Below are 27,765 nucleotides of genomic sequence, written 5' to 3'. Positions count from 1 at the left end.
AACTGGGACATTTCCTGACTGGCTAAAATATGCAGATGTTAAGCCTCTATTCAAGAAAGGGGATAAAGAGATACCATCAAACTACAGACCGATTTCACTTTTGCCAGCATTCTCAAAAATTTTAGAAAAAGTAATGTACAGGCAGCTGCTCAACCATCTGACCACAAATAACATATTATCAAGAACACATTTTGGATTTCTGAAGGGTTATGATATCGAGAAGGCTATTTACACCTACAGTGAAAATGTACTTAATTCATTAAATAACAAATTACAAGCAGCAGGTATTTTCTGTGATTTGTCAAAGGCATTTGATTGTGTGAACCACAACATCCTTGTAAGTAAATTAGAATTCTATGGTGTCATGGGCAGTGCTGCAAAATGGTTCAAGTCATACCTCACTAACAGGATACAAATGGTGTCAGTGCAAGGGACTAGTGAATTAAGTCATCAGTCATCATCAGAATGGGAAGAAATTACATGTAGTGTCCCACAAGGATCCATCTTAGGGCCACTGCTTTTTCTTGTGTACATTAATGATCTCTCATAAGTTACACTGCCAGAAGCAGAGTTCGTTTTGTTTGCAGATGACACAAGTATTGCAATAAATAGTATGTCAAGTGTAGTTCTAGAAAGATCTGCTACTGATATTTTCATGGATATTAATAAATGGTTTAAAGCCAACTCGCTGACATTAAACTTCGAAAAGACTCACTATATGCAATTCAGAACTTGTAAGAGGTTTCCACCCAGCATATGCATAAAGTACGAAGAAGAGCAGATAGAAGAGATTGACAGTCTTAAATTCCTGGGATTATAACTTGATAATAAATTCAGTTGGGAAGAGCACGCCACAGAACTGCAGAAACGCCTGAACAAATCTGTATTTGCAATTCGAGTGTTAGCAGACATAGGCGACATAAAAATGAAAAAGATTGCGTACTTTTCGTGCTTTCATACCATAATGTCATATAGTATAATATTTTGGGGTAACTCTTCAAGTAAAAAAAAAAGTTTTCAGAGTCCAAAAGCGTGTAATACGTATTATTTGTGGAGTAAATTCACGGACGTCCTGTAGAAACCTCTTCAAAGAACTGGGTATACTAACTACTGCCTCTCAGTATATTTACTCCTTAATCAAATTTGTCCTAAATAATATATCTCTTTTTCCAACAAACAGCTCAGTTCATACATACAATACCAGGAACAAAAATGATCTGCAGAAGGACTTAAAAGCACTTACTTTAGTTCAAAAAGGGGTCCACTACTCAGGAACACTTCAATAATTTGCCAGTAAACATAAAAAATTTAGTTACAAATAAAGATCAGTTTAAAAGGAGCCTGAAAGACTTACTACTGGCCAACTCCTTCTACTCCATTGACGAAATTTTTAACACAAACAAATGTATTGTGTTTATTCATACTATTAGTATTGTTATTTCAGCTTAAAAAGACTGACATGTTCCACATCCACGAGGATCTCCTCAGCACGGATCTATGGAACGAAAAACTAATCTAATCTAATCTAATCTAATCTAAGGAGGGGAAATGTGTAGTACTGCTGGTAAACACACACACACACACACACACACACACACACACACACACACAAGTGAAAATGACACACTACTTTACAGCTTTTGATACAAGTAGTTCATTTTTTGGGTGGAGAGAGGGATAGATAAGTTGGGACAGTTTAAAGGAGGCCAGGTCACTCAGAACCCAGTATGAGAGAGATGCAGCCGTAGTGAGTTTTAGGGGAGGCAGAGACGAACGGGGAGGCTTTATCGGCAGTACTTAAATATTTTACCATTTGTAGCTAATTGCTGTTCAGCAATTCTGTATCATAATTTTATTAGCTTTTTTAATTGAATTTTCCTTTGATTCAAGAAAGTAAGCAAAGTTTGTTTTTGAATTGCATTCAGGTTTCAGTGCTTTTCATATCTAATACAAGATTGGAAAGAATTGGTATCTAAACAGTACCAAGCATTCAACAAGAGAATTAATAGTCATAATTTTTCCTAGATCTACCACTCATTTGAAGCAAGGTTCATATGCCTCATTAAAATTCCTAAGAAGTCCTTTCTTCAGCTAATAAATTTTAAGGGCCCTCGAAAATTCCTTATTTTTATGTGTCTTCCAAAAATTACTGTTGTTTGACATGTAATTTCACAGAATGATTGTTATACCTTTGTTTTAGTTTATTAATTCTGAAAATTTGATGCGGCAACTTTTGATATTTTTTCACAACATTTTTGTAATGTGTTAAATATAACTAGTGGCCAAACTGAATGGTACTTTTTCATACTGTGCTAGAAACTTCAGATTAATTGAAGAAATGTTTTAATAGTGAGACACAATGTATTCTTGTATTTTTAAGTTCATGAATTTTATGTGAAAAATAGTGTGTTGAAGCCTGCTGTTTATGAAACTGCAGCTGTTTTACATGTTTAATATTTTTATGTGTACTGTGTATACATGCGAGCAGTGACTCCTTAATCTCCTTATATTCATGAGCTTAAAAGCACCTTAACGTAAGAAAAATATGAACCGTGTGAAATGATTAATGTTACCCCAAGATTTTATCTGAGTTGTCCTCGGCTGTTGTCAGGCGATAGCTACTTATGTTGTTGTCAGGAGCCTCATTGTTACATTGCTGTCTTGCTGTTTAGGACTGAGCACCAATGATGTAGTGTTTCCCATATTCTTATGTTGTGACGGTTTACTTTTCCACTTAAATGTACTGTGGCCTCATCATTGATCACTAACAATGAAATGAAATTGCCATTTCCTATCTCCATGCTTTGTATGGACTTATTGTTTATCACCATCACAAATGCCTGTGTGGTTTGGAACACAAACACCACTACAGAACACTTGAGACAGACACATAAGGAATGGTTAATTCTCATCAGGCGTGATGAGTAGACATGAGTAGACTGGGTGCAAAACTCTCGAATGAGCATGTGTGCTACCTGTGAATTTTCCCTCACGTAAACAATTGACTTGAAACAGCTGATGCCATCATCAAATGCTTTGAACTGTAGGAGGTGTAGTATTGTACTGTCAACGAAAATGGCACTACATAGCTGCAACTGATTTGCAGCTAGTGAAGTGGAGAATGCAAAATGCCTTTTGTTGATGTGCAGTTGCCAGTTCATCTCTCACCCATTTATTAATAAACAAACAATCGAGCCAGTTCCACCCCGGAGGACATGAAATGGCAACTTATGTCCTGTGCTAAGGTAAACTTTTAGTTTTGATGCATTAGTTCACATTTACCCAATTTTATCCCTTCATTCGTGTAGAAGAAATAGTATTGTACAGGGTGTACAACTTTGCTTCCGCCATTTTTCCCCGACATTTGAGGCTTTAGTGAAACAAATTGGTTACACACGTATCGTTAAAAGCGCTGGCCACTATTTTCTCCCATCTTTCGGGCAGTGTACGAATCCCGTGTCGAAAATAATTGTTCATCTTTTGAAGCGATCCATGAACCGTTCCAATTTGTGACTTCTTCATGAGATCGGAAGTGTTGGTCAGCCAGGCCATACGCCATTGATATAAACAGGTAATAGAGGGAGCAATGTCTGGAGAAAGCGGCGGGAGGGGTAGGACTTCCCATTTTAACATTTTCAAGTATGTTTTGACCTCATTCTGCAAAATGGGATCGATCAAAATCACTTTATTGTGCCTATCGCTGTATTGCGGCTGTTTGTCTTTTAATCCTCTGCTCAAAAGCATTAATTGTGTTCAATAACTAGCACCTGTGATTGTTTCACTTGGTCTTAACACGTCATAGTACATGATGCCGAGCTGGTTCCACCAATGCAGAGCACGCTCTTGGAGCCGTGAATATTCGGTTTGGCTGTCGACGTGGAAGCACGGCCGGGTATCCCCATGATTTTTTGCGTTTAGGGTTATCGTAATGAACCCATTTTTCATACCCGGTCACAATGCGATACAGAAATCCCTTCAGTTTTTGCCTCTGAAGCAACTGCTCTCTCTCTCTCTCTCTCTCACACACACACACACACACACACACACACACACACACACACACAAGCCGTTCAGTGTCTCTTGGTTTTAGCTCACATGGGACCTAAGTTCTTTCTTTCTGAATTGTGCCCATATCCTTGAGATGTTTTGAAATGGTTTGCTGTGTCACTCCCACTAATCATGCCAATTCTTCTTGAGTTTGACGTGAGTCTTCACTCAGCAATGTCTCCGATTCCGCATCTTCGAAAACATTCTCTCTTCCACCACTATGCCAGTCTATGACATTGAAATCACCATTCTTGAAGTGTTGAAACCACTTACGACAAGTTCTTTCACTAATAGCGTCCTTACCGTACGTACTTGAGAGCATTCAATGAGACTCAGCTGCTGTTTTCTTCGTCTTGAAACAAAACAGTAACACCTCCCGCAAATGACGAGAATTAGGTTCGTAAACTGACATGTTCAATCAAGAACAACTTTATGATGCAAACACAAATCGACTAATATTTGAATGAGGTTATGTTGACTGAGGTCCAAGCTAACTGCCTGATGTCTGTGATTTATTTCTTTCGACTGCTACTTACTGTTGTCGCCACGTACTGTATTTACTCGAATCTAAGCCGCACTTTTTTTCCAGTTTTTGTAATCCAAAAAACCATCTGCGGCTTAGAATCGAGTGCAAAGTAAGTGGAAGTTCTGAAAAATGTTGGTAGGTGTCGCCACAACTAACTTCTGCTGTCGAATATATGTAGCGCTGCACAGGCATGCTTTGCAGGCACAAAGATAAATACTGGCGCCAAAACCTCCACGTCAGTAAATAAATTGGAAAAAAAGGTGGAAGACGACATTTCTTCTCCGCCCCGAGTTTCGACCACTGCATTTTATACATTATCCAACGAAGTAAATACAAATTCCGGATTGTTCATCTTCGAATGTAGCAGCATTTCAATGTACTACGAAAATCCGACTGGCAAGACTGTTTGGGATGTTTGTCAATATGGCCAACTCTACGTTCTGAATTTTTTCCTACCTGTGAGAAAAGATGTTTGCAAATAGGAACTTTTATGAATTGTGAATCATATGCAGTATTCTCTTCGCCATAATAATAATACAAATATAAACATTTTGCCATGTATTCTTTCGTGTTTGCTGCTATCTCATTTAAATCCTGTCTGCCTAATAAACTATTAAACTAGGGTGAGACAACAGAGAAACCCGGAAGAATATACATATCATATCATGTTTATATTCTTATGCCTAATAGTGATACAGTCAGAAATGAAGCAGCAATCGACTAGATTTTTAAATCTAAGATGATTCTTAATTTCTGTGCAGAATGTAATGTACTAAAAAGGCGCCTGCAAAGATTTTCAAACCAAGAAAAATTTTCGCTAAACTCTCATTCAGAACGTCATCTATAATAAACGTCTATTATTTGGTTCTTGTTGATCATTATCAATAGCAGTCAATAGCAGTCAATAGCAGTCTCTTGCCATTGTTTTGCTAATGAGACGATTCCTCTCTTTTTTTTTTTTTTATTGTAAGCGGCGGTAGCGCGCACAAAAGCAAGACATGCCGTGAGTGGCGACAGGCTGTAAACACTCATTATCAGAATGTGACAAACAGTGCATGACACAGTAGAGTAATGCATTTTCAGCTTAGAGTGACGTAAACACCTATAACAAAGAGATCGGCACTTACCAGATCAAAGCGAAATAAGCAATCAATTCAAACCAGACGAAGTACGTGAAAAAGGAACGGTACCCGTATAAATACGGACGGAGCGCGTGGCGCATAGCAATGGCTACCTAGTAAAGCTTAATTGCTAAGCTTACGACTCGAACCTACTGTAGCTGTATCGTCATTCATTCCACCTAAATTGTGTCTCATATTACAATGGACCAACTTTGTTTCGATTTGGTGGTGCGGCCTAAAACTTTTCTCTCCCCTTGAATTTCGTGTCTCAAATTTCAGGTGCGGCCTAGATTCGGGAAAAATTTCTTTCCTTGATTTCGAGTCTCATTTTTCAGGTGCGGCTTAGATTCGAGTGCGGCTTAGATTCGAGTAAATACGGTATCGGCAAATGGCGGAAGCAAAGTTGTACAAAATCGAGTGAACCTTTTTAAAACACCACATATAAGGACAACAATGATAACACGGGGTATAGGGACTGCTCAACAGTAGTTGAGAAGACAAAAACTTATGAGAATTGAACCACCTGCTGTGACTAGACGTTCAAGAAGGTTTTGTTGTTGCAGGAAATCCTGTCGGAGGAACATTCGCAACTGAGCGTTATGCCAGAAGTTGAAAATACAGCTTCTTTTTTATTTAAAACATGACCAGTTTTAGGCTGTTATATGCCCATCACAAGTGTTACGACTTCATGCTTTGTGCTCTGCGCTTGCTGGTAATACACTGCATCCTGTACTCATCCGCCACTGTGCTTGGGGTCACAGCACAAAGTTGTAACACCTGAGAACTGGTTGTGTTCTAAATAAAAGAATCTTACAAATGTAAAACCTCTGGTGTTTTGTTGTTGGCTGCCAGGGCATGCTGAAAAATAACTCCTCCAAATTTTTTATTCTGTTCTCACCATCAGTTGAGGTATTGCGTTCATGCATATTACTTGGTCGACTTTGCAGCTTTGTTGACACAAGTTGCAACCCTGTGCTCTGGAGGCATATAAATTGTAGTATGTAGCACAGTAGTGGGTAACATACTGTGTCAGTGCGAACACTGAAAACTCGGAAAACTGCGAGCATCAGTCGGGTTCTTTGTCATTGATAATCCTGCATACAGTCCCGACTTGGCCCCGTCGGATTTTCATCTGTTCCTAAAAGTGAAAGAACGTATCCAAGGACGTCATTTTAAATAGTGATTCTCATATAAAATGATTTATTGACTAATAGATTTTATAGACTTAGAAAAGGCTTTTGACGGAGCTCAGTGGAGCAAGCTGATGGATATTTTGAAGAGGAAAGGAGTAGATTGGAAAGACGGACAACTGATACAGAATCTGTATTTACACCAGAAAGTAAGGATAAGGATTGGAAATGAAAAGTTCAGAAGGAAGCAGCATTGGACGAGGTATTAGACCGGGTGTTTGCCTTTTAACACATACCTTGAAGAGATTATTGCAAAAGGCTTAGATGGGAAAAGAGGAATATGTATTGGTGGAAAGAAAATAGAATGTATAAGATTTGCTGATGACATGGTATTAGTGGCAGAAAGTGGGCGGACAGTGAATAACATGCTGAAAGATCTGAATGAAGCTTGTGTGAAATATGGGATGCAGATAAACACAGCAAAAACAAAGACTATGGTCACCAGTACAAGACACAGACTGTCCAATATTAAAATAGGACAACCTACCATTAGCCAAGTAAGTGCATATAAATATCTTGGAAGCACAATAACTGAAGACTTGAGATGTCACCAGAAGGTGAAAACTCAAATTGCCATAGCGAAGGAGGCATTCGAGAGAAAGAGGAGATTCTTATGTGGCAAATTAAATAAAGATCTAAGGAAAAGGCTTGGCAAATGTTTTATCTGGAGTGTGGCACTATATGGGACAGAAACATGGACACTGAGATGAGAGGATGAAAGAAGGTTAGAAGCATTTGAGATGTGGATGTGGAGGAGAATGGAGAGAATAAGCTGGATGGAAAGAGCGAGTAATGAAAGAGTATTGGAAAGGGTTGGTGAGAGAAGATGTCTGCTGAAGGTTGTAAGAGAAAGGAAAAAGAACTGGTTGGGACATTCATTGAGAAGGGAGTGCTTGCTAGCAAGTGCTTTGGAAGGATTAGTTTGTGGGAGGAAGAAGGAAATACAAGCTGATAGACAACATAAAGGGAAGAGGAAATTATGCAGACCTGAAGAGGATGGCAGAAGACCGGACACCCTTGAGAACTACCATGTCAAAACCTGCCTTTAGGCAGAACACTGATGATGATGATGATGATGATGATGATGATGATGATGATGATGATGATGATGATATGATGATGATGATTGACTAATAGCACGGATTCAGGGAAAATTGTTCTTGTGAAATACAACTAGCTCTCTACTCTCAAGAAGTAACGAGTGTTATCGACAGTGTTTGTCAAATTTATTCTTTATTTCTAGATTTCCAGAAGGCTTTTGACAGTATTCCTCACAAGCATCTTCTAATCAAATTGTGTGCCTAGGGAGTATCGTCTCAATTGTGTGACTGGATTTGAGAGATCCTGTCAGGTAGGTCACAGTTCATAGTAACTGTTGGAAAGTCATTGAGAGAAACAAAAGTAATACCTGGCATTGCCGAAGGAAGTGTTATAAGCTGTCTGCTCTTCCTGACGTAAATAAACGACATAGGAGACAATCAGAGCAGCCCTCTTAGATTGTTTGCTGATGATTCTGTCATTTATCATCTTGTAAAGTCATCAGATGATCAAAAACGACTGCAAAATGATTTAGAGAAGGTATCTGTATGGTACAAAAATTGCAATTGTCTCTAAAAAATTGAAAAGTGTGATCACATAGTAAATCACACAAATCTAAAAGCTGTAAATTCAACTAAATACTTAAGGACTATAGTTACAAATAACTTCAGTTGGAATGATCACATTGATGGTGTTGTGGGTAAAGCAAACCAAAGACTGTGATTTAGTGGTAGAAAACAGATCGACTAAAGAGACTGCATACACCACGTTTCTCCGCCCTCTTCCAGGGTATTGCTGTCTGATGTGGTATCCGCATAGGTGGGACTGATGGAGGACGTCAAAAAAGTTCAAAGAAGGGCTCCTCATTTTGTGTTATCGAGAAATACGGGGGAGAGTGCAGTTGACGTGATGCATGAAATAGGGTGACAGTTAGTAAAACAAAGACGTTTTTCATTGCAGAAGGATCTTATCATGAAATTTCAATCACCAAATTTCTCCTTTGAAGGCGAAAATATTCTGTTGGCTCTCACCTACATAGCAAGAAATGATCATCATGATAAAATAAGAGAAATCCAAGCTTGCACAAGAAGATTTAAACACTTGTTATTTGCACTTGCCATTAGAGAGTGGAACTGTAGAGAAATAGTTTGAAGGGGGTTTGATGAACCCTCCGCCACACACTTAATTGTGAATTTCTGAGTAATAGTGTAGATGTAGAAGTAGTGCAAGCGGGGGTGAAGTTGTGGTTTTGCCAACAAAGTCAGACAGTGATGGTATCAAAAAACTGGTTTCTTGCTTGGGTGGGGGGGGGGGGGGGGGTTAGTAATGTGTTTATCATCAGGGTGACTGTGTTGTGAAATAAATGTGTAGTTTACAAGAGGTGGAGCTCCTCCACGCCCACACCGGCATGATAAACAACACGTAAGTTCTACTGCCATCTCAGCATAAGGGTTAGTTTTGACTAAAGTGAGGTGTCGCAGGATGTGGATACTGCGGTGTTTGTGTACGTCTGGTTAAGGTTAACCATTAATACCTGCTCATCTGGACATAAAGTTGAACGAAGGGGTTTGAAGGGCAGAGGGAAAAAAGTGCCAAGGCAAGAGCCAAGGGGAAAAACAAAAAAACCTGCGCTAGTTAGGTCGGGTAGTAAACGCAGTAGCGGACGTCTCGCTGCCTGCGACAGGTCGTGCGAGGGTAGGCTGTGTTAGTAGTGGGTTTCGAGCGTGTCGATACCTTTTTCATTGTGCAGTGGTGTTACTCGGCGGCTGCCGCCGGGTGCCGGTGCCGATCTCTCCGTCAGCGTCAGCATACCTGTAACAGTTAGGTTCAGGGGTGTTGTTGGCGGTTTGGTTGCGCGTCAGTGCGCGAGCTTGTAGGTTTCCCTGCTGTAGCCTGTTGATTGGCTTTAATAGCAGCTGGGATATCCAGTCGACATTGCTGATATGCAGGGGCTTGCCTCCGTTTGTCACTTGTTGGTGTATGTTAGCTTGCCGTAGGTGGTTACGCCCTAGCTAGTAGTGTCTTTAGCCGCTTACACTCCCACCTCTGGTTGTAATGTGTATACAACAGTAAAGATGTAGAATGTTAGTAAAGTTTGTTTTGTTTAAGGGGCTCCGGAAGGCTCAAAATCATGAAAAGTTCAATTTTTACTTTTTTGCGTTTTCTGAATCTGCAGACTATTACCTTTTAATAGATATATAATTTATTCAATTCCGAAGACTACAACCATTTGTTAATTTCTTTTGAAATGTGTTCTACATGGGCGTGACCCAGTGTGGCGCTGTTAAACTGCTGTCAAATGGTGTTATTATTAACGTCCGTGTTCATCAGGTACATTTTAGTGATGTGAGATAAAGTATGTGTTGTGGCTAACCTGTGATGGTTCAATATATATCGCTGGTGTGATTGTCGATTGTTTCATGTTTATTTACTCTGTCGTTATCTCGAAAATATTCGTAATTAATTCTGTTTCTTAAGTCTCTGTTTTGTTGAAGTATAATAATGAGTAAAAGTAAAGTTATTAGAAATCCTCTGAAGGCTTTTAAGAAAAGGAGAAATGTTGGAAAGCCAAAGGTATTTAGAAATATGGGAATGAAGATAGGTTCTAACATGGTACAAGCGATGCTTGCTTTAGACAAGGAACGCCTTCGGGCTGCAGACACGGCTGTAAAGAGTCTAGAAATACAAGCAAGAGTAAACAGGAGGAGGAACAAGAGGAAGCTGGAGGAGGAGTTTGCAGAGGATGAAGATAATCCATCCTATGGACCTGGAATGCACTAAAAAGTTAATCCAATCTTTGTCGCTCGATTCCCAAAACTTTTATTTTCTCATACTAATTACATGTTTTCTAAGGATCTTCCAAACATATTTGTTTCAAACTTTCAGTAAATGTTACACAGTACCTTCTGCATAATTTAACACAGCCTTTTTCCAAAAAACTGTATATTTTTGAATATATAAATAAAAAATTGCAAAAAAATGTTGTGAATTTTCATTACAATTGAAAAAAAAATCATCTTTAATAACTGAACTAAAATTTTGTAAAATCCCTGTGTTAAGTTGTAGCCCATATTCCAATAAATAATCTGTAAAAAGTTCAACTTCCTACCTCAAATACTTTGTCAGGAAAGATGTAATTTATAAGCGTTATTTTAACATTGCAAGTATAGGGCGTTCCGGAGCCCCTTAAAAAGGTTTAAGAGTTTTCAAATAAAAAATTTGGACTCATTACTTTTCAGCACGCCCTTGCAATTTTAGAGTGAGTGAGTCCTTGTGTTCACCAGGTGGCTGGTGTTCTGCCACGTGCCGGCATTCTGTGACTCACTGCCGCACTTCGAGACGACGCTGGTGTTCGGGCGGACGTTGCTGCGTGCCGTGTTCCGCTCGGTGTGCCGCCAGCTGATGGACAAGTGCCACAGCGAGCGTGACCGCATGCCGCCCGAGAAGAGGGTGCTGGTACTGACACACTTCCCCAGGTGAGTGCACAACTGGCGGGAGCGTTACTGTCTTAGCCAGCATCCACTGCTCGTGAGGGGACCACAGGGCAATCAGATTTTTATATTTTCTTGTATTTATGGTACGTGAAGATCAGAACTCAAATATACCTGTCCCAAAACAGTTTGATGCAACCCTCAAGAATACTCGAGAAATACACTTTGAAATTTTCCCATTTTTTATTATGCTAAACTAAGACAATGCTTTTTCAGCAAGCAACGTGGCTACGTGTTAGAGTCCGTGCCTAATGCGTGGTGGGCATGTTCTGTGAGCATTTATGTGAAGCAAAAAATACAAAATGATAGAAAGAATTTAATTTGCAATTTTTTAATTATACGATCAGGAATTAAGAATTTTTGTTTTGCGATGAAAATTGGATTTTTGTGTGCAGTTTATTAGGTCGGTGGATGAGTTTGCACCATTTTTCCATAAATTTAATAAACACAACAGATACACATAACTGACACTTTAGTCATCAATAATATACTCTCCTTCAACATTTACAAGTCTGACAATGTTGGGGTTACTTTTTGATTCTGCGACTGTAGAAGTCACCTGGTATTGAGGCAAAGAACTCGTCAAGTCATGTTTGGAGCGCATTTCCATCTGGTATGAAAATTCCTTGAAGGTTATTTGATAGAGAGCAGAAAAGGTGAAAATCTGAGGATGCAAGGTCTGGTGAATTGGGTAGGTGCAGAATAACTTTCCAGCATGACTCCTGTATAGTCTTTTTCGTCAGTCTAGCAGAATGTATGCGGGCATTATTGTGGAGTAGCATCACTTCAACCAGTCTTTCTGGTCGTTGTTCTCAGATTGTGTCTGCAGGTCATATCAGTTGTTGACATTAAATCTCAGCAATGATGGTTATACTTCGGGGAATCAATTCAGAATATACCACACTGTCGTTGTTCCACCAGATGTATACCATTACCTTTTGAGGATGTGCAGAGGTCTTGATAAGGGGAGTTGGCTGCTTTGTTTGGGCTCTACCATTCCTTTCTTTCCCTTATGTTAGTATAAAGATGCCGTTTCTCATCACCAGTGACAATACAAGATTGGAAGTAAGCAGAGATGCACTTATGACCATCAGCTGATTTTTGTGATTTTGGCTTAGAGCATGCCGTACCCGTACACCCAATTGTTGAACCTTCCCTCCTGCATGCAAATGTTGCACAATGGTGGAATGATCGCAGTTCATCACATTTACCAGTTTCCAATTTCACTGATTTGGATCATTGTGGATTATAGCATTTAAACGATCTTCATGAAACCCGCAAGGCACTTCCTGAAAGTGCAGAGTCACTAATGTCAAAATGATGCTCCTCAAAATGAGAAAATCATTTCCGTGCCACACATTGCCCAATGGCACTAACCCCATGCACAGTGTAAGTGTTGCTGGCTGCCTCTACTGCTGTTATCCCTCTATTGAACTCACAAAGGAGAATGCTTCAGAAAATGTTCTGAATTCCCCAATTGGCATTCCATTTCCTATCGTCCACAGCTCCACTCGTTATCTCCAAATGACAATATATGAACTTAAATAGCAACAATGAACTACAAATAGAAAATTACAGTTGATAAATAAACCCATTGCAACAGGAATACTCATATGCAAATAAAAAATGCTACAAACTTATGCACCAACCTAACATTTTTAGAAATAAGAAGACGTGCATTTTTCATAAATAAGTCAATTAGATGTGTCGGTTAGCATACATTTGTTAACTTTTATATTTAAATGTTGTAGGTGTTCAAACTGAATTGGGGGAAGGGGTTGTTGGGATGGGGATGGGACAATGACTGAAACAAGACTCATATAGTGATTACCATTCTTGTGCACTTTATGTATTTAACTGTTCATGCAAATGCTTGTAAAACATTCACCTTTGCTTAAGAATTTGATTCCACCTGGAATTGAACCCCGGCCCTGACTCAGCAAACAAGCCTTGTACCAAAGAGCCACACTGCTCACCAAAAAATATGGGCCTTATTTTAGCATTTTAAACATTGTTTCGAAAACTTCAAAGGCGATTGCTCGAGCATTTTGGAGAGTTGTATTGTACTGCTTCAGGAGAGTGATATTTGGGCTCTGTACTTCATATACCATAAATATGAAAAATTACAAAAATCCAACTGCCATATGGTTCCTGTGTCAATTGAGGCTTTTTCCAATATCTTGTGCTGTGTTGTGTTTTGACTCAAAGTACACTATGCTTGGATATGCAAATGGTTAGTGTTTCAGCATAATTGGAGAAATTAGGTAGCAGTAACAGCGTCTACATTCTTTAGGTTAGAGAGGTTGCACTGCGGGCTTCTCATTCAGTAATAACATTTGAATGTTAATTTTTTGTGAGTGCATCAAATTATGCACTTCATCAGTGGGATTCCGTAGAAATTCCATAGAAATGTTGGAACACGTGAGGCAATACTAACCTTACGACTTATCTTAGAAGAAAGATTAAGGAAAGGCAAACCTAAGTTTCTAGCATTTGTAGACTTAGAGAAAACTTTTGACAACGTTAAATGGAATACTCTCTTTCAAATTCTGGAGGTGGCAGGGGTAAAATACAGGGAGCGAAAGGCTATTTACAATTTGTACAGAAACCAGATGGCAGTTATAAGAGTCGAGGGGCATGAAAGGGAAGCAGTGGTTGGGAAGGGATTGAGACAGGGTTGTAGCCTCTCCCCGGTGTTATTCAATCTGTATATTGAGCAAACAGTAAAGGAAACAAAAGAAAAATTTGGAGTAGGTATTAAAATTCATGGAGAAGAAGTAAAAACTTTGAGGTTCGCCGATGACATTGTAATTCTGTCAGAGACAGCAAAAGACTTGGAAGAGCAGTTGAGCGGAATGGACAGTGTCTTGAAAGGAGGATATAAGATGAACATCAACAAAAGCAAAACGAGGATAATGGAATGTAGTCAAATTAAATCGGGTGATGCTGAGGGGATTAGATTAGGAAATGAGACACTTAAAGTAGTAAAGGAGTTTTGCTATTTAGGGAGCAAAATAACTGATGATGGTCGAAGTAGAGAGGATATAAAATGTAGACTGGCAATGGCAAGGAAATCGTTTCTGAAGAAGAGAAATTTGTTAACATCGAGTATAGATTTAAGTGTCAGGAAGTCGTTTCTGAAAGTATTTGTATGGAGTGTAGCCATGTATGGATGTGAAACATGGACGATAACCAGTTTGGACAAGAAGAGAATAGAAGCTTTCGAAATGTGGTGCTACAGAAGAATGATGAAGATAAGGTGGGTGGATCACGTAACTAATGAGGAGGTATTGAATAGAATTGGGGAGAAGAGAAGTTTGTGGCACAACTTGACTAGAAGAAGGGATCGGTTGGTAGGACATGTTTTGAGGCATCAAGGGATCACAAATTTAGCATTGGAGGGCAGCGTGGAGGGTAAAAATCGTAGAGGGAGACCAAGAGATGAATACACTAAGCAAATTCAGAAGGATGTAGGTTGCAGTAGGTACTGGGAGATGATGAAGCTTGCACAGGATAGAGTAGCATGGAGAGCTGCATCAAACCAGTCTCAGGACTGAAGACCACAACAACAACAACAACAACAACAAGTGGGTGAGATATCTACCAGCACATATTGGAATTTAGGATTGGAAGCCTACAGGACTGTGGTTTGTTGTCCAACAATATTCCAGCCCAAATCAGTCAGGATTCCACGACTATTGTGTGCAAATGGAATTAGTATCTTCAGGAGGGATATATTCAATAGCTTGCATGGTTTCTGCAGCTGCACGTGACTAGCACCCGAGAGGAAACACGTATTGTCATTAGGCTGTGCAGAATTATTCAGCCACGTGATGTACTGACTACCAGCAAATGGGCTGAGTTGTAGCAATACAAGTATCCACACAAGCCCGGGGACATCGTCTGGAGCATTGTGAGCTATCAGCACTACAACCAATGTTGTGGCTTGGAAGCTGCACCCTTTGTTCTTGTCTGGAGATTGTAAGTGCTCTCATAGCTCATGAATTGTGCACAACAAACCCTGAACCTGCAAGATGACTCGATGGCTACCTATGTAAATAAGATTGGTACTTATCTTGTGTTGTGTTGTGTGTTTTCAAGTTGTTTTTCCCAGGTTCCATTTTTGATGCAACTTCTCTTTGTTAATTGTCTCTGTTTTCTCTTAATTAAGTGAAAATGCTTTTGCACTGGCAGGCAGTGGGTGGTGTCTGCCGGTATGTTGATTTGTGCCCACCGAATACATTATATCGGTTCCACCAGTATTGCCCAGTAGTAGATTTTTACAGAGCAAGTTTCACATATTTCTGACCGCTACACATTTCAAGTGGCTTTTGTCTCAGAAATGCTTGAGGTCTTTGGAAAACAACCAACATCAAACAATTTTTAACAATATTATCATACATAAGTTTTTTGCAGAATTCTATATATGTGTAAAATTTAGTGCAGATACTGATGTCGCTTTTATATAAATCAGATGATGTAATATCAGTGTTTAGATGTAGAAATATAATTTTTTAACTATGTTAACATTACATGTTATTTGACTAGTATGTAACATTTTGAGTGAGCTCAACAAAATTACATTTTCATTACAGGTTTCTCAAACTTGTGGCACTTTATGTGCTATTTAATGACTTTGGCAGTATAATGTTGACAGTGAGATTGAGTTTTGAATACGTCATTTACACTCCAATATAATTCTTACTTACTTTTAATAATCCACAGTCTAGCAAGTTTGATGAAAAGTGTGAGTTTTTCAGATTCTCAAGTGCATGGGCTTTCTAGTGAGGTATAAATTCCAGAAAAGGTAAATAGTTACAGTACTATTAAATTTATGTAAATTATATATTTTTTGAAATTTTATATTGCTTCCACATTTTGGTGACTTTGAAGGTTGTTTATAAGTTGTGGTTTATATTGATCAGACTGAGAATCATTATGCTTTGCTGATAGTTAATGTTGTTCTATTACATAGTTTGTCATGTTACGGATTTTGTAGTGTCATCGAGTGTCGCTAAATGAAATAAATTAAATCATCTATAACACAAGTAAGTACATGACATCATGCTGGATAATATTGAGACTGTTATTATTCCAGTTACAAGTATTAATTTTTACCTCACAGCAAAAAAAGGTAAACTGAACTTACTGATACCAAGTCCGGAGAGTTCAGTTCATTAGGCCAGTAGTATGTGCCATGTCTTCGAAAACATCAATTTGTATGACAGTGGACATCACATTTTCAGAAGTTGTAGCAGACTCGTCTGCAAATGTGAGATAACTTATACCAGTATTTTTGCTCCCTGTTCCCAACATTATCAGTGAAATCTTACAGTAATTCAGTTTTTCCCTCCAAATTCTCACTTTTTTCGCAAGAACTCAGTTAAAAAGAATTGTTGAAAGGTCATCACCTTGTTGTACACCTGTGTTTATTTGAAAGTGCTGAGATGTTTCTTCCATAAATTTCACTTTAGATGTTGTGTCTCTAAGCGTTTAACAAGTTCTTATTCTTAATCCTTGCTTTGGACTTCCGCTCTGTACACTCCTCCAATCATTTCTGTTCCTGGCTTTTGTGATCCATTCTCCATTTCTCAGGCCCGTCACCTCCGTATCCCTGTTGATACCATTCTTCCATCTTGTCCATGGACTCTCTTGGCCCCTTCAGCCTGCCACAGATCCTGAGAATGCTATTGAACACACACTTTCCTCTTCTATCCTAATTAGGTGTCCAGTCCACACGTCTTCCTTTCTTCATCCTTCAAACTATATCAGCTAGTGAGTATAGGTCTGCCAGTTCCTGTTGTTATTTATTTATTGTTTTTTTTTAATTTCCTCCATTCCTGTGACTTGGTGTCCCTCTTGGGACCAAATATTTTCATTAATATCTTCCTCTTGCAAACTAGCAGTTTTTGTTCATCTGTTTCTGTTAATTGTTTCAGAGCTACATTGAGCTGACAGGAGAATTATACTCTGGTACAGACTGATCATAATTCTTCTTGAAACTGCCCTAATGCACAGCAGTCCTGTAACCAAAATATAACAAAATATAATATATTTACCACTGCAATCTTTGCCTTAATTTCAGTTTCCATTCTATTCTGCTTGCTAAAAATGCTCTCCAAATATTTACACATGTCTACTCCTTTAAAAAGAATTCATCAGCTGGCAATGAGATTTATCATTAGGTGCCTTGCTCATGACCATGTACTCAGTTTTCTCCCCATAAATTTGTAACCCTGCTTTCCCTGAAATATTTCTGTTAGAACTTGTCATAAGACATAAGTCCTGTTTGCTACCACTTACTGGAACAACATCGTCTTCATCTGCAAGCCAGTTTGTTATGATGTATAACCCAGTTTTATTTCAGATTGGTTTAATTTTTGATGCCCTCTGTCTGTCTTTTCTAAAATTGAATTAAAAAGTATTGGAAATAAGATGTCTTCTTGTCTAAGACCAGTTCGTACTTCAAAATGCTCTGACATTCCTTTAGTGATCTTGACTCTTCAATAAGTTTCCTCTGAACACAACTGTACTAACGATATTAACTTTTGTGGAAAGTGAAGCTCTTTCAAACCATTTTATTTGCTAATTTAGACTTTACACCAAATTTTCAGAGTATTTTACAGATAGGTTCTCTGTTAACAGAAGCAAAGGTCTTCTCGAAATCGTCAAACATTACTACAGTCTACTCGAATTCGTACCGATCGGGCCCGGCACCTCACTGCGGCAGTCGATGTGGGGAACGAACTTTTTTAAGCCCCGGCGACTTCCCGCGGTCCAGCTGAGGGCCCCGTGTGTCGCAGGTTCCTGACGATGCTGGAGGACGAGATCTATGCGTCCTCGTCACCCATCTGGGACCCGGACTTCAAGCAGGCGCCTCCCCCGCACGTGCTGGCTGTGAGCGCGTCTATGGGGGCGGCCACGGCGACGGCCGGACCCGCGGCCGGGGCTGCCGCACCGGGGGCTTCCCCCGCCTCCAACTTCGCTCGCAAGCAGCTGCGCGAGAGCGGCTCTGTCGCCAGGTGGGTACGGAGTGGGAATTATTGTAACGTTTCCCCTCGTGACTTTACTTTATTTTTGGATTCATTTTTGCCTTTGATGGCATGTTTGTGCATAACATTCTTAGAAGATCATTTACACGGTGGTGACAAAAGCCATGGAATACCTCATAATATTGTGTTGTACCTCCTTTTGCCTGTCATAGTTCAGCTACTCCTTGTGGCATGGATTCAAGTTGTTGGAAGTCCGCTACAGAAATTTTAAGGGGACATTGTATGTCCTGTGCCGCCAATGTTAAATTATTGAATTTTGTGACCCATTATCTTGGAAACTTTTTAAGACACCAACTTAAAATTTTCCATAATTATTGAATACACTTTTCTAGCTGCACCGAACTAGAATTATTACTAAAATTGTATTGTGGAACATGTTATTTTTTTTTCACAATCTTTTGACAGAATTTTGTAAATAAATGAACATAAAAACAAAGCAACTCAGGATATTTTAATTATTCTAGTTCCATTTGTGTTGAATCTCACACTTGGCATGCTGTGAAAATTTCATGCCTCTACCATCAGTACGGTTTTATAAACTGTAGTTCAGAGATGTTGAGGTTTAAAACTTGTTTTATTACAAATTCTTATACAGACTTACTGAGCGAGGTGGCGCAGTGGTCAGCACACTGGACTTGCATTCGGGAGGACGACAGTTCAATCCCGCATCTGGCCATCCTGATTTAGGTTTTCCGTGATTTCCCTAAATCGCTCCAGGCAAATGCCGGGATGGTTCCTTTGAAAGGGCACAGCCGACTTCCTTCCCCGTCCTTCCCTAATCCAATGAGACCGATGACCTTACAGTTTGGTCTCTTTCCCCAAACAACCCAACCCAACCTCTTATACAGACTTACATTTCTGTGTCTTTTATGCACTAGAATTGCCATGGCCCATAGTCTGTGTTTGCTTCAGTGTCACAACAGCCCAGTGCTTGCCTCCTTTTGTCATTTGCTGAGCAGCTAACTCTGTTTCACGTACATAAAGCTCATCCAGTTTCCCCAGTCCTTTAGCTGTTCCGTCCAAATCTTAACCCTAACTTATCCAGAACCTTAAGTCGTTCATAGTTCCCACCATTAAAAGTTATTACAGCATCAGACATTGCTAACTTTAGAGTCATAAGGCCAACAAATACATTTTTAGGCACACGGAACCACACAACATTATTGAAGGACTTCACATTCTGGGTCTTCCCATGTAAACACTTCTTTAGTAGCTCTGCATTTGCCATATCTCTGTAAATAGGTTTGATTGGCTCCATTACTGCCAAAGGAAGAGAATGTGTATGTGTAAATTCAAGTGTTTGGTGGAGGTGGACACAAAGCATGACGTGGCTTTTCATCAGTGTTTTCAAGTACTTCAGAAGAAAATGCAAATCTCACATATCTGTTACCCACAAATTTGCATTTCTTGAAGTTACTTTTACGCTTAGTCATTTTATTTGTGTATAAAAAGCAATAGAAGTTAGCTTACTACAAAAATAACTTATAATCACTCTACTTCCAATGAAAACTAGTATCAGGAACAAAGGACTGTTTTGTTTATTCGTAATGCCAACTTCTGAGACGTAGCTGTAGGAACGAAACAAATCAATTCACAGCCCTCTAGACTTGTAGTTCCCAAGATGTGACTGCTTAACTGTGGCAGTATACGCGTAGCTGCGAAATTTGACAGTCGCACGTCAACATTCAAAATATTATTTGAAGGTCTCACAATTGTCTGATTTCAATGTGTTATGTACCAAAATGTTCAGGAAAGTTCAAAGTACATTATGGAGGAGAAAACAGAAAATGTCAAATTTCAACGAATTTCACGTACAATGTCCCCTTAAGAGTCTATAGCCATCCATAACTGCAAAAGTGTTACCAGTGCAGAATTTTTTGCACAAATTCACATCTTGATTATATCACATAAGTGTCTGATGGGATTCGTGTAGGGTGTGCAAGCTTCATCTCCCAGTACCTACTGCAACCTACATCCTTCTGAATCTGCTTAGTGTATTCATCTCTTGGTCTCCTATACAATTTTTACCCTCCACACTGCCCTCCAATGCTAAATTTGTGATCCCTTGATGCCTCAGAACATGTCCTACCAACCGATCCCTTCTTCTAGTCAAGTTGTGCCACAAACTCCTCTTCTCCCCAATTCTATTCAATACCTCCTCATTAGTTATGTGATCTACCCATCTAATCTTCAGCATTCTTCTGTAGCACCACATTTCTAAAGGTTCTACTCTCTTCTTGTCCAAACTATTTATCGTCCATGTTTCACTTCCATATGTGGCTACACTCCATATAAATACTTTCAGATACGACTTCCTGACACTTAAATCTATACTCGATGTCAACAAATTTCTCTTCTTCAGTAACCCTTTTCTTGCCATTGACAGTCTACATTTTATATCCTCTCTACTTCGACCCTCATCAGTTATTTTGCTCCCCAAATAGCAAAACTCCTTTACTACTTTAAGTGTCTCATTTCCTAATCTAATCCCCTCAACATCACCCGACTTAATTCGACTACATTCCATTATCCTCGTTTTGCTTTTGTTGATGTTCATCTTATATCCTCCTTTCAAGACACTGTCCATTCCGTTCAACTGTTCTTCCAAGTCCTTTGCTGTCTCTGACAGAATTACAATGTCATCGGCGAACCTCAAAGTTTTTATTTCTTCTCCATGGATTTTAATACCTACTCTTAATTTTTCTTTTGTTTCCTTTACTGCTTGCTCAACATACAGATTGAATAGCATCGGTGAGAGGCTACAACCCTGTCTCACTCCCTTCCCAACCGCTGCTTCCCTTTCATGCCCCTCGACTCTTATAACTGCCATCTGGTTTCTGTACAAATTGTAAATAGCCTTTCGCTCCCTGTAGTTTGCCCCTGCCACCTTTAGAATTTGAAAGAGAGTATTCCAGTCAACATTGTCAAAAGCTTTCTCCAAGTCTACAAGTGCTAGAAACGTAGGTTTGCCTTTCCTTAATCTTTCTTCTAAGATAAGTCGTAAGGTCAGTATTGCCTCACGTGTTCCAACATTTCTACGGAATCCAAACTGATCTTCCCCGAGGTCGGCTTCTACTAGTTTTTCCATTCGTCTGTAAAGAATTCGTGTTAGTATTTTGCAGCTGTGACTTATTAAACTGTTAGCTCGGTAATTTTCACATCTGTCAACACCTGCTTTCTTTGGGATTGGAATAACAATAATGGCCTGATTCTTGTAGTCCCTTTCTCGACAGCACCACTGTTGGTCACCTTGAAGCTGAAAGTCTAAATGAGCGCAGAATAGTGTTTGCTCACAAATATACATGACACCATAATTAAACTGTATTAACACACTCAGTAAGTTCAGTTATTGAGAATGGTGACCAGGTTTTTCGACTAAGAAAATATGTCACCACACTGAACCAAATAAGCAATTACAGTAACTGACAAACACTGTCCAGTGGTGAAGTTCATTGTTCTGTTCACCAGTTCACTCATACTCAGATACATCACAGTTTTCAATCAGTACTCTTAATAGATTATCGAAGAAGAGTACAATGCGGTAGTTTCAGTGAGTTAGTTCTTCATGAGCATCATATCCAATAATGAGTCAAATTAGATCCATCCTTCATGAAATCCTCCCCACTCCACCAAGAGTGTCTTTCCGCCGTCCACCTAACCTTCGTAACCTGTTAGTTCATCCCTATGAAATTCCTAAACCACCTTCCCTACCCTCTGGCTCCTACCCTTGTAACCGCCCCCGGTGTAAAACCTGTCCCGTGCACCCTCCCACCACCACCTACTCCAGTCCTGTAACCCAGAAGGTGTACACGATCAAAGGCAGAGCCACGTGTGAAAGCACCCACGTGATTTACCAACTGACCTGCCTACACTGTGAAGCTTTCTATGTGGGAATGACCAGCAACAAACTGTCCATTCGCATGAATGGACACAGGCAGACAGTGTTTGTTGGTAATGAGGATCACCCTGTGGCTAAACATGCCTCGGTGCACGGCCAGCACATCTTGGCACAGTGTTACACCGTCCGGGTTATCTGGATACTTCCCACCGACACCAACCTATCCGAACTCCGGAGATGGGAACTTGCTCTTCAATATATCCTCTCTTCCCGTTACCCACCAGGCCTCAATCTCCGCTAATTTCAAGTTGCCGCCACTCGTACCTCACCTGTCATTCGACATCATCTTTGCCTCTTCACTTCCGCCTCGACTGACATCTCTGCCCAAACCCTTTGTCTTTAAATATGTCTGCTTGTGTCTGTATATGTGTGGATGGATATGTGTGTGTGTGCGAGTGTATACCTGTCCTTTTTTCCCCCTAAGGTAAGTCTTTCCGCTCCCGGGATTGGAATGACTCCTTACCCTCTCCCTTAAAACCCACATCCTTTCGTCTTTCCCTCTCCTTCCCCTCTTTCCTGATGAGGCAACAGTTTGTTGCGAAAGCTTGAATTTTGTGTGTGTGTTTGTGTTTGTTTGTGTGTCTATCGACCTGCCAGTGCTTTCGTTCAGTAAGTCACATCATCTTTGTTTTTACATATATTCCCACGTGGAATGTTTCTCTCTATTATATTGATACCAATGATGATTCATTTAGATGACAATGACTTCCCACACCATTTGTTAATCAACTCAGTTAAATTAAAATGATCATTAATTTAGTTACAGAAATCACTCGTAGTCTTTAAAATATTAATATTAATGAGTCTCATGGTTGTCTGTGCTCTTGTTTTCACTTACAAAATGTGTGATCGTGGCATTAGCAAACACGGAGGGTGGACCCAAAGTAGATCTTACTCGTGGACTTAACCACAAACTGACAATTTTGGGTGACATCCAAATACTTAAAGATGAGCATAAGAAGAAGCATTAATTTTTGGATGTCCATTTTACTGCATGGACGAGGGACTTCAGCTGATGATATATGTGAGGAAAATTACCACCACAGATGTATCTTGAGAATGTCTTTATTCTATCACACGACTAGTTTGACAGGACATTACTGCGATCCTCGGGCCCTACCACCGTCAAAAGAATACTCTATTTCCTTGGCGCGTTTACTGTGGAGTCCTTGTTACTAGGACTTTTTTGCTAGCTTTCCTCGAGAGTCTCTACTCGACACCGTGTTGTATCCACGCATTGGACACTATTATTCATGTGTGACGTCAGTCCCATTGTCATCAGAAGTATCTGGACAACTGTCACAGTACCTGCAGTGGATCCTGATGCAATTTGGAATTCCTGTGTGATGGTCTGGATAGACGTCTGCCTATTACACATTACGACCCTCTTCAACTGTCGGCGATCTCTGTCAGTCAACAGACGAGGTCGGCCTGTACGCTTTTGTGCTGTACGTGTCCCTTCATATTCCCACTTCACTATCGCATCAGAAAACAGTGGCTAATGGGATGTTTAGGAGTGTGGAAATCTTGCTTACAGACATATGACACAAGTGACACCCAATCACCTGACCACGTGCAAAGTCCATGAATTCTGCGGAGTGCCCCATTCTGCTCTCTCACGATTTCTAATGACTACTGAGGTCGCTGATATGGAGTACCTGGCAGTAGGTGGCAGTACAATGCACCTAATATGGAAAACATATATTTTTGGGGATGTCCAGGTACTTTTGATCACATGGTGTATGAGTGTTCTATTGCAGGTTATCGTAAATTATATTAAATTATTAATTAGTGAGTTAATTAAGTGTATTGTATGTCATTTTGTACAGAAAAATAAAGGTAACAATAGTAAGTAGTTAAGAATGAGAATCTAACAGTGGTTAGGACAAAAACTGGAGTGAAAATTGTTAGTGACTTAGAACTTTTAAGTTTAATTATTTTGGAAAATAATCAGTTTTAGATCATTTCAATATGTTAGAAGGCTTAGCTCTCATTTGATGTTAGCCACCTTTCTCAAATATACTGGTTAACTCGTGGGATTCTGCATGTTGCAAAGTGTAATACTGACATCAGCTAATTATATTTTGACATTATGAGTCCCTAATTAAAACTGATAACACAATTGTAAACAGAACAACCAAAATGATAAACTGAACAATAAATTCAAATGAAATTGTCTAAATAAGATCTTGAGATTTTTGTGTAGTGTTACATGTCAGTAGTAAACCTATTGAAAAAAGATTAAGGTTTGGGAACAAAACCTGGTTATTTGTGGAAATAAAAACAACAGATGGAAAGAATCAACAATGTTATGTTACAATCGCCTCCCCCCTCCTCCCCAATCCTCCCCCCCCCTCTCTCTCTCTCTATCTCTCTCTCTCTCTCTCTCTCTCTCTCTTTTAAAATATTTAACATTAAGTGTGTGAGCAAGAAAAGTTTAGAAATGGTTTGAAATTATACTTAAAGTTTGTCGGAAACAAACACAAGAGGCTAAGAAACAGTCAAAACAATGGCGGCATTCCAGTTCTCCAAACGTCAACAAGTTCAAGGAAATGCTGTCAGTGGGGAAGGTGATGGCTTCGATATTTTGGGATAGAAAAGGCGTTCTGGTGGTTGATTACCTGGAAAGAGGTAAAACAGTTGACATGTCAAAGTAATGTGAGACACTAACACAGCTATGCCGGGCTATACAGAACACTAGGTGGGGTCAGCTGACAATGGGAGTTTTTTTGGCACCATAACAACACCTGCCTTCATGTCACCAGCACCACGACAGATCTCGTCACCAAATTCAGGCGGGGAATCATTGACCGTACTCCATACAGACCTGATTTGACTCTCAGTTTGTTTTCCAACTCGAAAAAGCACTTAGGGGTAATGAAATTCTCAAGCGACGAAGAGCTGAAGGCAGCTGCCCATTCCTTCCTGCACAAGTCGCTGGGTAAGTGGTACGATACAGATATGAAAAAGCTTCCAGAGTGTCTCCAAAAATGCATCAATTATGATGGAGACTATGTTGAAAAATAGCTAAAAGTCCAAGCTTTCAGAATATGTAATTTATTTTGCAATAAAATGATGTTTCTGTATCAAAAATCATTGGAGACCTTAATTTATGGACAACCCTTGTATGTGCGTCAAGTTTGGTGGGAATCAATTCAGTGTTTAAGGAGGAGATGCGGATCACACACACACACACACACACACACACACACACACACACACACATTTTATATGTATGGATTTTAACTTACAGATTCACCTGAATATGGGGCCGAGTACCCCAAACCAGTAGTGCAAGGAATTCAGGCAATAATACAGGGTGATTCAAAAAGAATACCACAACTTTAGGAATTTAAAACTCTGCAACGACAAAAGGCAGAGCTAAGCACTATCTGTCGGCGAATTAAGGGAGCTATAAAGCTTCATTTAGTTGTACATTTGTTCGCTTGAGGCGCTGTTGACTAGGCGTCAGCGTCAGTTGATGCTAAGGTGGCGACCGCTCAACAGAAAGCTTTTTGTGTTATTGAGTACGGCAGAAGTGAATCGACGACAGTTGTTCAGCGTGCATTTCGAACGAAGTATGGTGTGAAACCTCCTGATAGGTGGTGTATTAAACGTTGGTATAAACAGTTTACAGAGAATGGGTGTTTGTGCAAAGGGAAAAGTTCTGGACGGCCGAGAACGAGTGACAAAAATGTAGCACGCATCCAGCAAGCATTTGTTCGCAGCTCAGGAAAATCGACTCGCAGAGCTAGCAGAGAGCTGCAAATTCCACAATCGACTGTACGGAGAGTCCTACGAAAAAGGTTAGTTATGAAACCTTATCGTCTGAAATTGGTTCAAGCACTGTCTGCAGCTGATAAGATTAAAAGAATCGATTTCTGGCTCAAATGGAAACAGATGAATCTTTCGTTTCAAAGATTGTGTTTAGTGATGAAGCAACTTTCCACACTAACGGGAAAGTCAACCGTCACAATGTCTGTATACGGGGCACTGAGAATCCGCGGGAAACAACTCAGTACGAACGTGACTCGCGTAAGGTGAACGTTTTCTGTGCCATTTCAGCCAATAAAGTTTTTGGTCCCTTTTTCTTCGAAGGTGCTACTGTAACTGGACTACAGTATCTGGAGATGTTAGAGAATTGGCTGTTCCCTCAGCTCAAACAAGAAGCACAACAATTCATATTTCAGCAGGATGGAGCACCACCACATTGGCACTTATCTGTCCGTAACTACCTGAACGTCAACTACCCGAGGCGACGGATCGGCCGCCAGGCAGCCCGTGACAGAGCACTTCATCACTGGCCTCCAAGAAGCCCTGATCTTACCCCCTACGATTTTTTCTTACGGGGGTATGTTAAGGATACGGTGTTTTGGCCACCTCTCCCAGCCACCATTGACGATTTGAAACGAGAAATAACAGCAGCTATCCAAACTGTTACGCCTGATATGCTACAGAGAGTGTGGAACGAGTTGGAGTATCGGGTTGATATTCCTGGAGGGGGCCATATTGAACACCTCTGAACTTGTTTTTGAGTGAAAAAAAACCCTTTTTAAATACTTTGTAATGATGTATAACAGAAGGTTATATTATGTTTCTTTCATTAAATACACATTTTTAAAGTTGTGGTATTCTTTTTGAATCACCCCGTACTTTTTTTTACAACTGTAAGATATGATTTCATCACGAACATTAATATAGCAGTTTCAGATGTCCCACCAGCAAAGGCAAACGGGCTAAACTCCATTCCGTGTTCCGACAGCAGTGAGAAGCGCGGGGCCCAGGACGAAGCCTCAGGGACTCCGAGTGCGAGCGGCGGGGGTAAGCGGCGCAAAACTGCGTCGTCGGCGCTGGCGGCCGCGGCGGGGCAGGAGGCGGGGGGAGACCTGCCGGAGGAGACGGTGGCCGACATCATCGCCCAGATCGACCACCCCGGGCACTCCGCAGGCCCCGACGTGAGTACAGCGTAGAGAGGCCAGTCGTGTCGCACACGCACGGCACAAGTGTTTGCTCGTATGTTGCACTCTACTGCTTTTTTGTGACGTGTGAAATAAGATTGTTAAAGATTACAAGGAGACGCAAGACTGGTGCAGTGTTACGTGGCTTTATGCTTAATTAGTTACTATTTTATCAGTTGATTTGTTTTCACCACGTAACGCCCACTGTTTACGTCCTCCTTCGTTGCTGAGCGATGTATCACTTTTCGTTCTGACGCCGTAATTCTTCCTTTCCTATATCTTTACTGCTTTTTATCTATATAAATGATGAACTATTGGTTTTGCCGTTTAACACCTTTTTAATAACTGTGGAAGTATTAAAGGCATCGCGTCCCACCTAATGTGTCACCCGCCTACACATTTTACACAAACCTTTCGAGACTCGATCGATCTGTTTACGAAGAG

At 40.1% G+C, this 27,765-nt stretch overlaps 1 protein-coding gene across 6 annotated transcripts in view; it reads left to right on the top strand.

Moving 5' to 3' along the window:
• The window catches only part of LOC126212854 (histone acetyltransferase KAT2A), a 390,973-nt gene that overhangs the window by 177,458 nt on the left and 185,750 nt on the right, over positions 1 to 27,765 (top strand). For all 6 annotated transcript variants that reach the window (XM_049940291.1, XM_049940289.1, XM_049940288.1 and 3 more), the window contains 3 exons: positions 11,207 to 11,398; positions 18,217 to 18,435; positions 27,126 to 27,318. In XM_049940291.1, coding sequence (XP_049796248.1) covers positions 11,207 to 11,398; positions 18,217 to 18,435; positions 27,126 to 27,318 — 604 coding nt within the window. The remainder of the gene's footprint in view (positions 1 to 11,206; positions 11,399 to 18,216; positions 18,436 to 27,125; positions 27,319 to 27,765) is intronic.

The sequence above is a fragment of the Schistocerca nitens genome, chromosome 11, assembly GCF_023898315.1.
Source record: "Schistocerca nitens isolate TAMUIC-IGC-003100 chromosome 11, iqSchNite1.1, whole genome shotgun sequence".
NCBI classification, from domain to species: domain Eukaryota; kingdom Metazoa; phylum Arthropoda; class Insecta; order Orthoptera; family Acrididae; genus Schistocerca; species Schistocerca nitens.
Note: the sequence above shows the minus strand (reverse complement) of the source record. Positions and strands in the feature narration are given on the sequence as shown.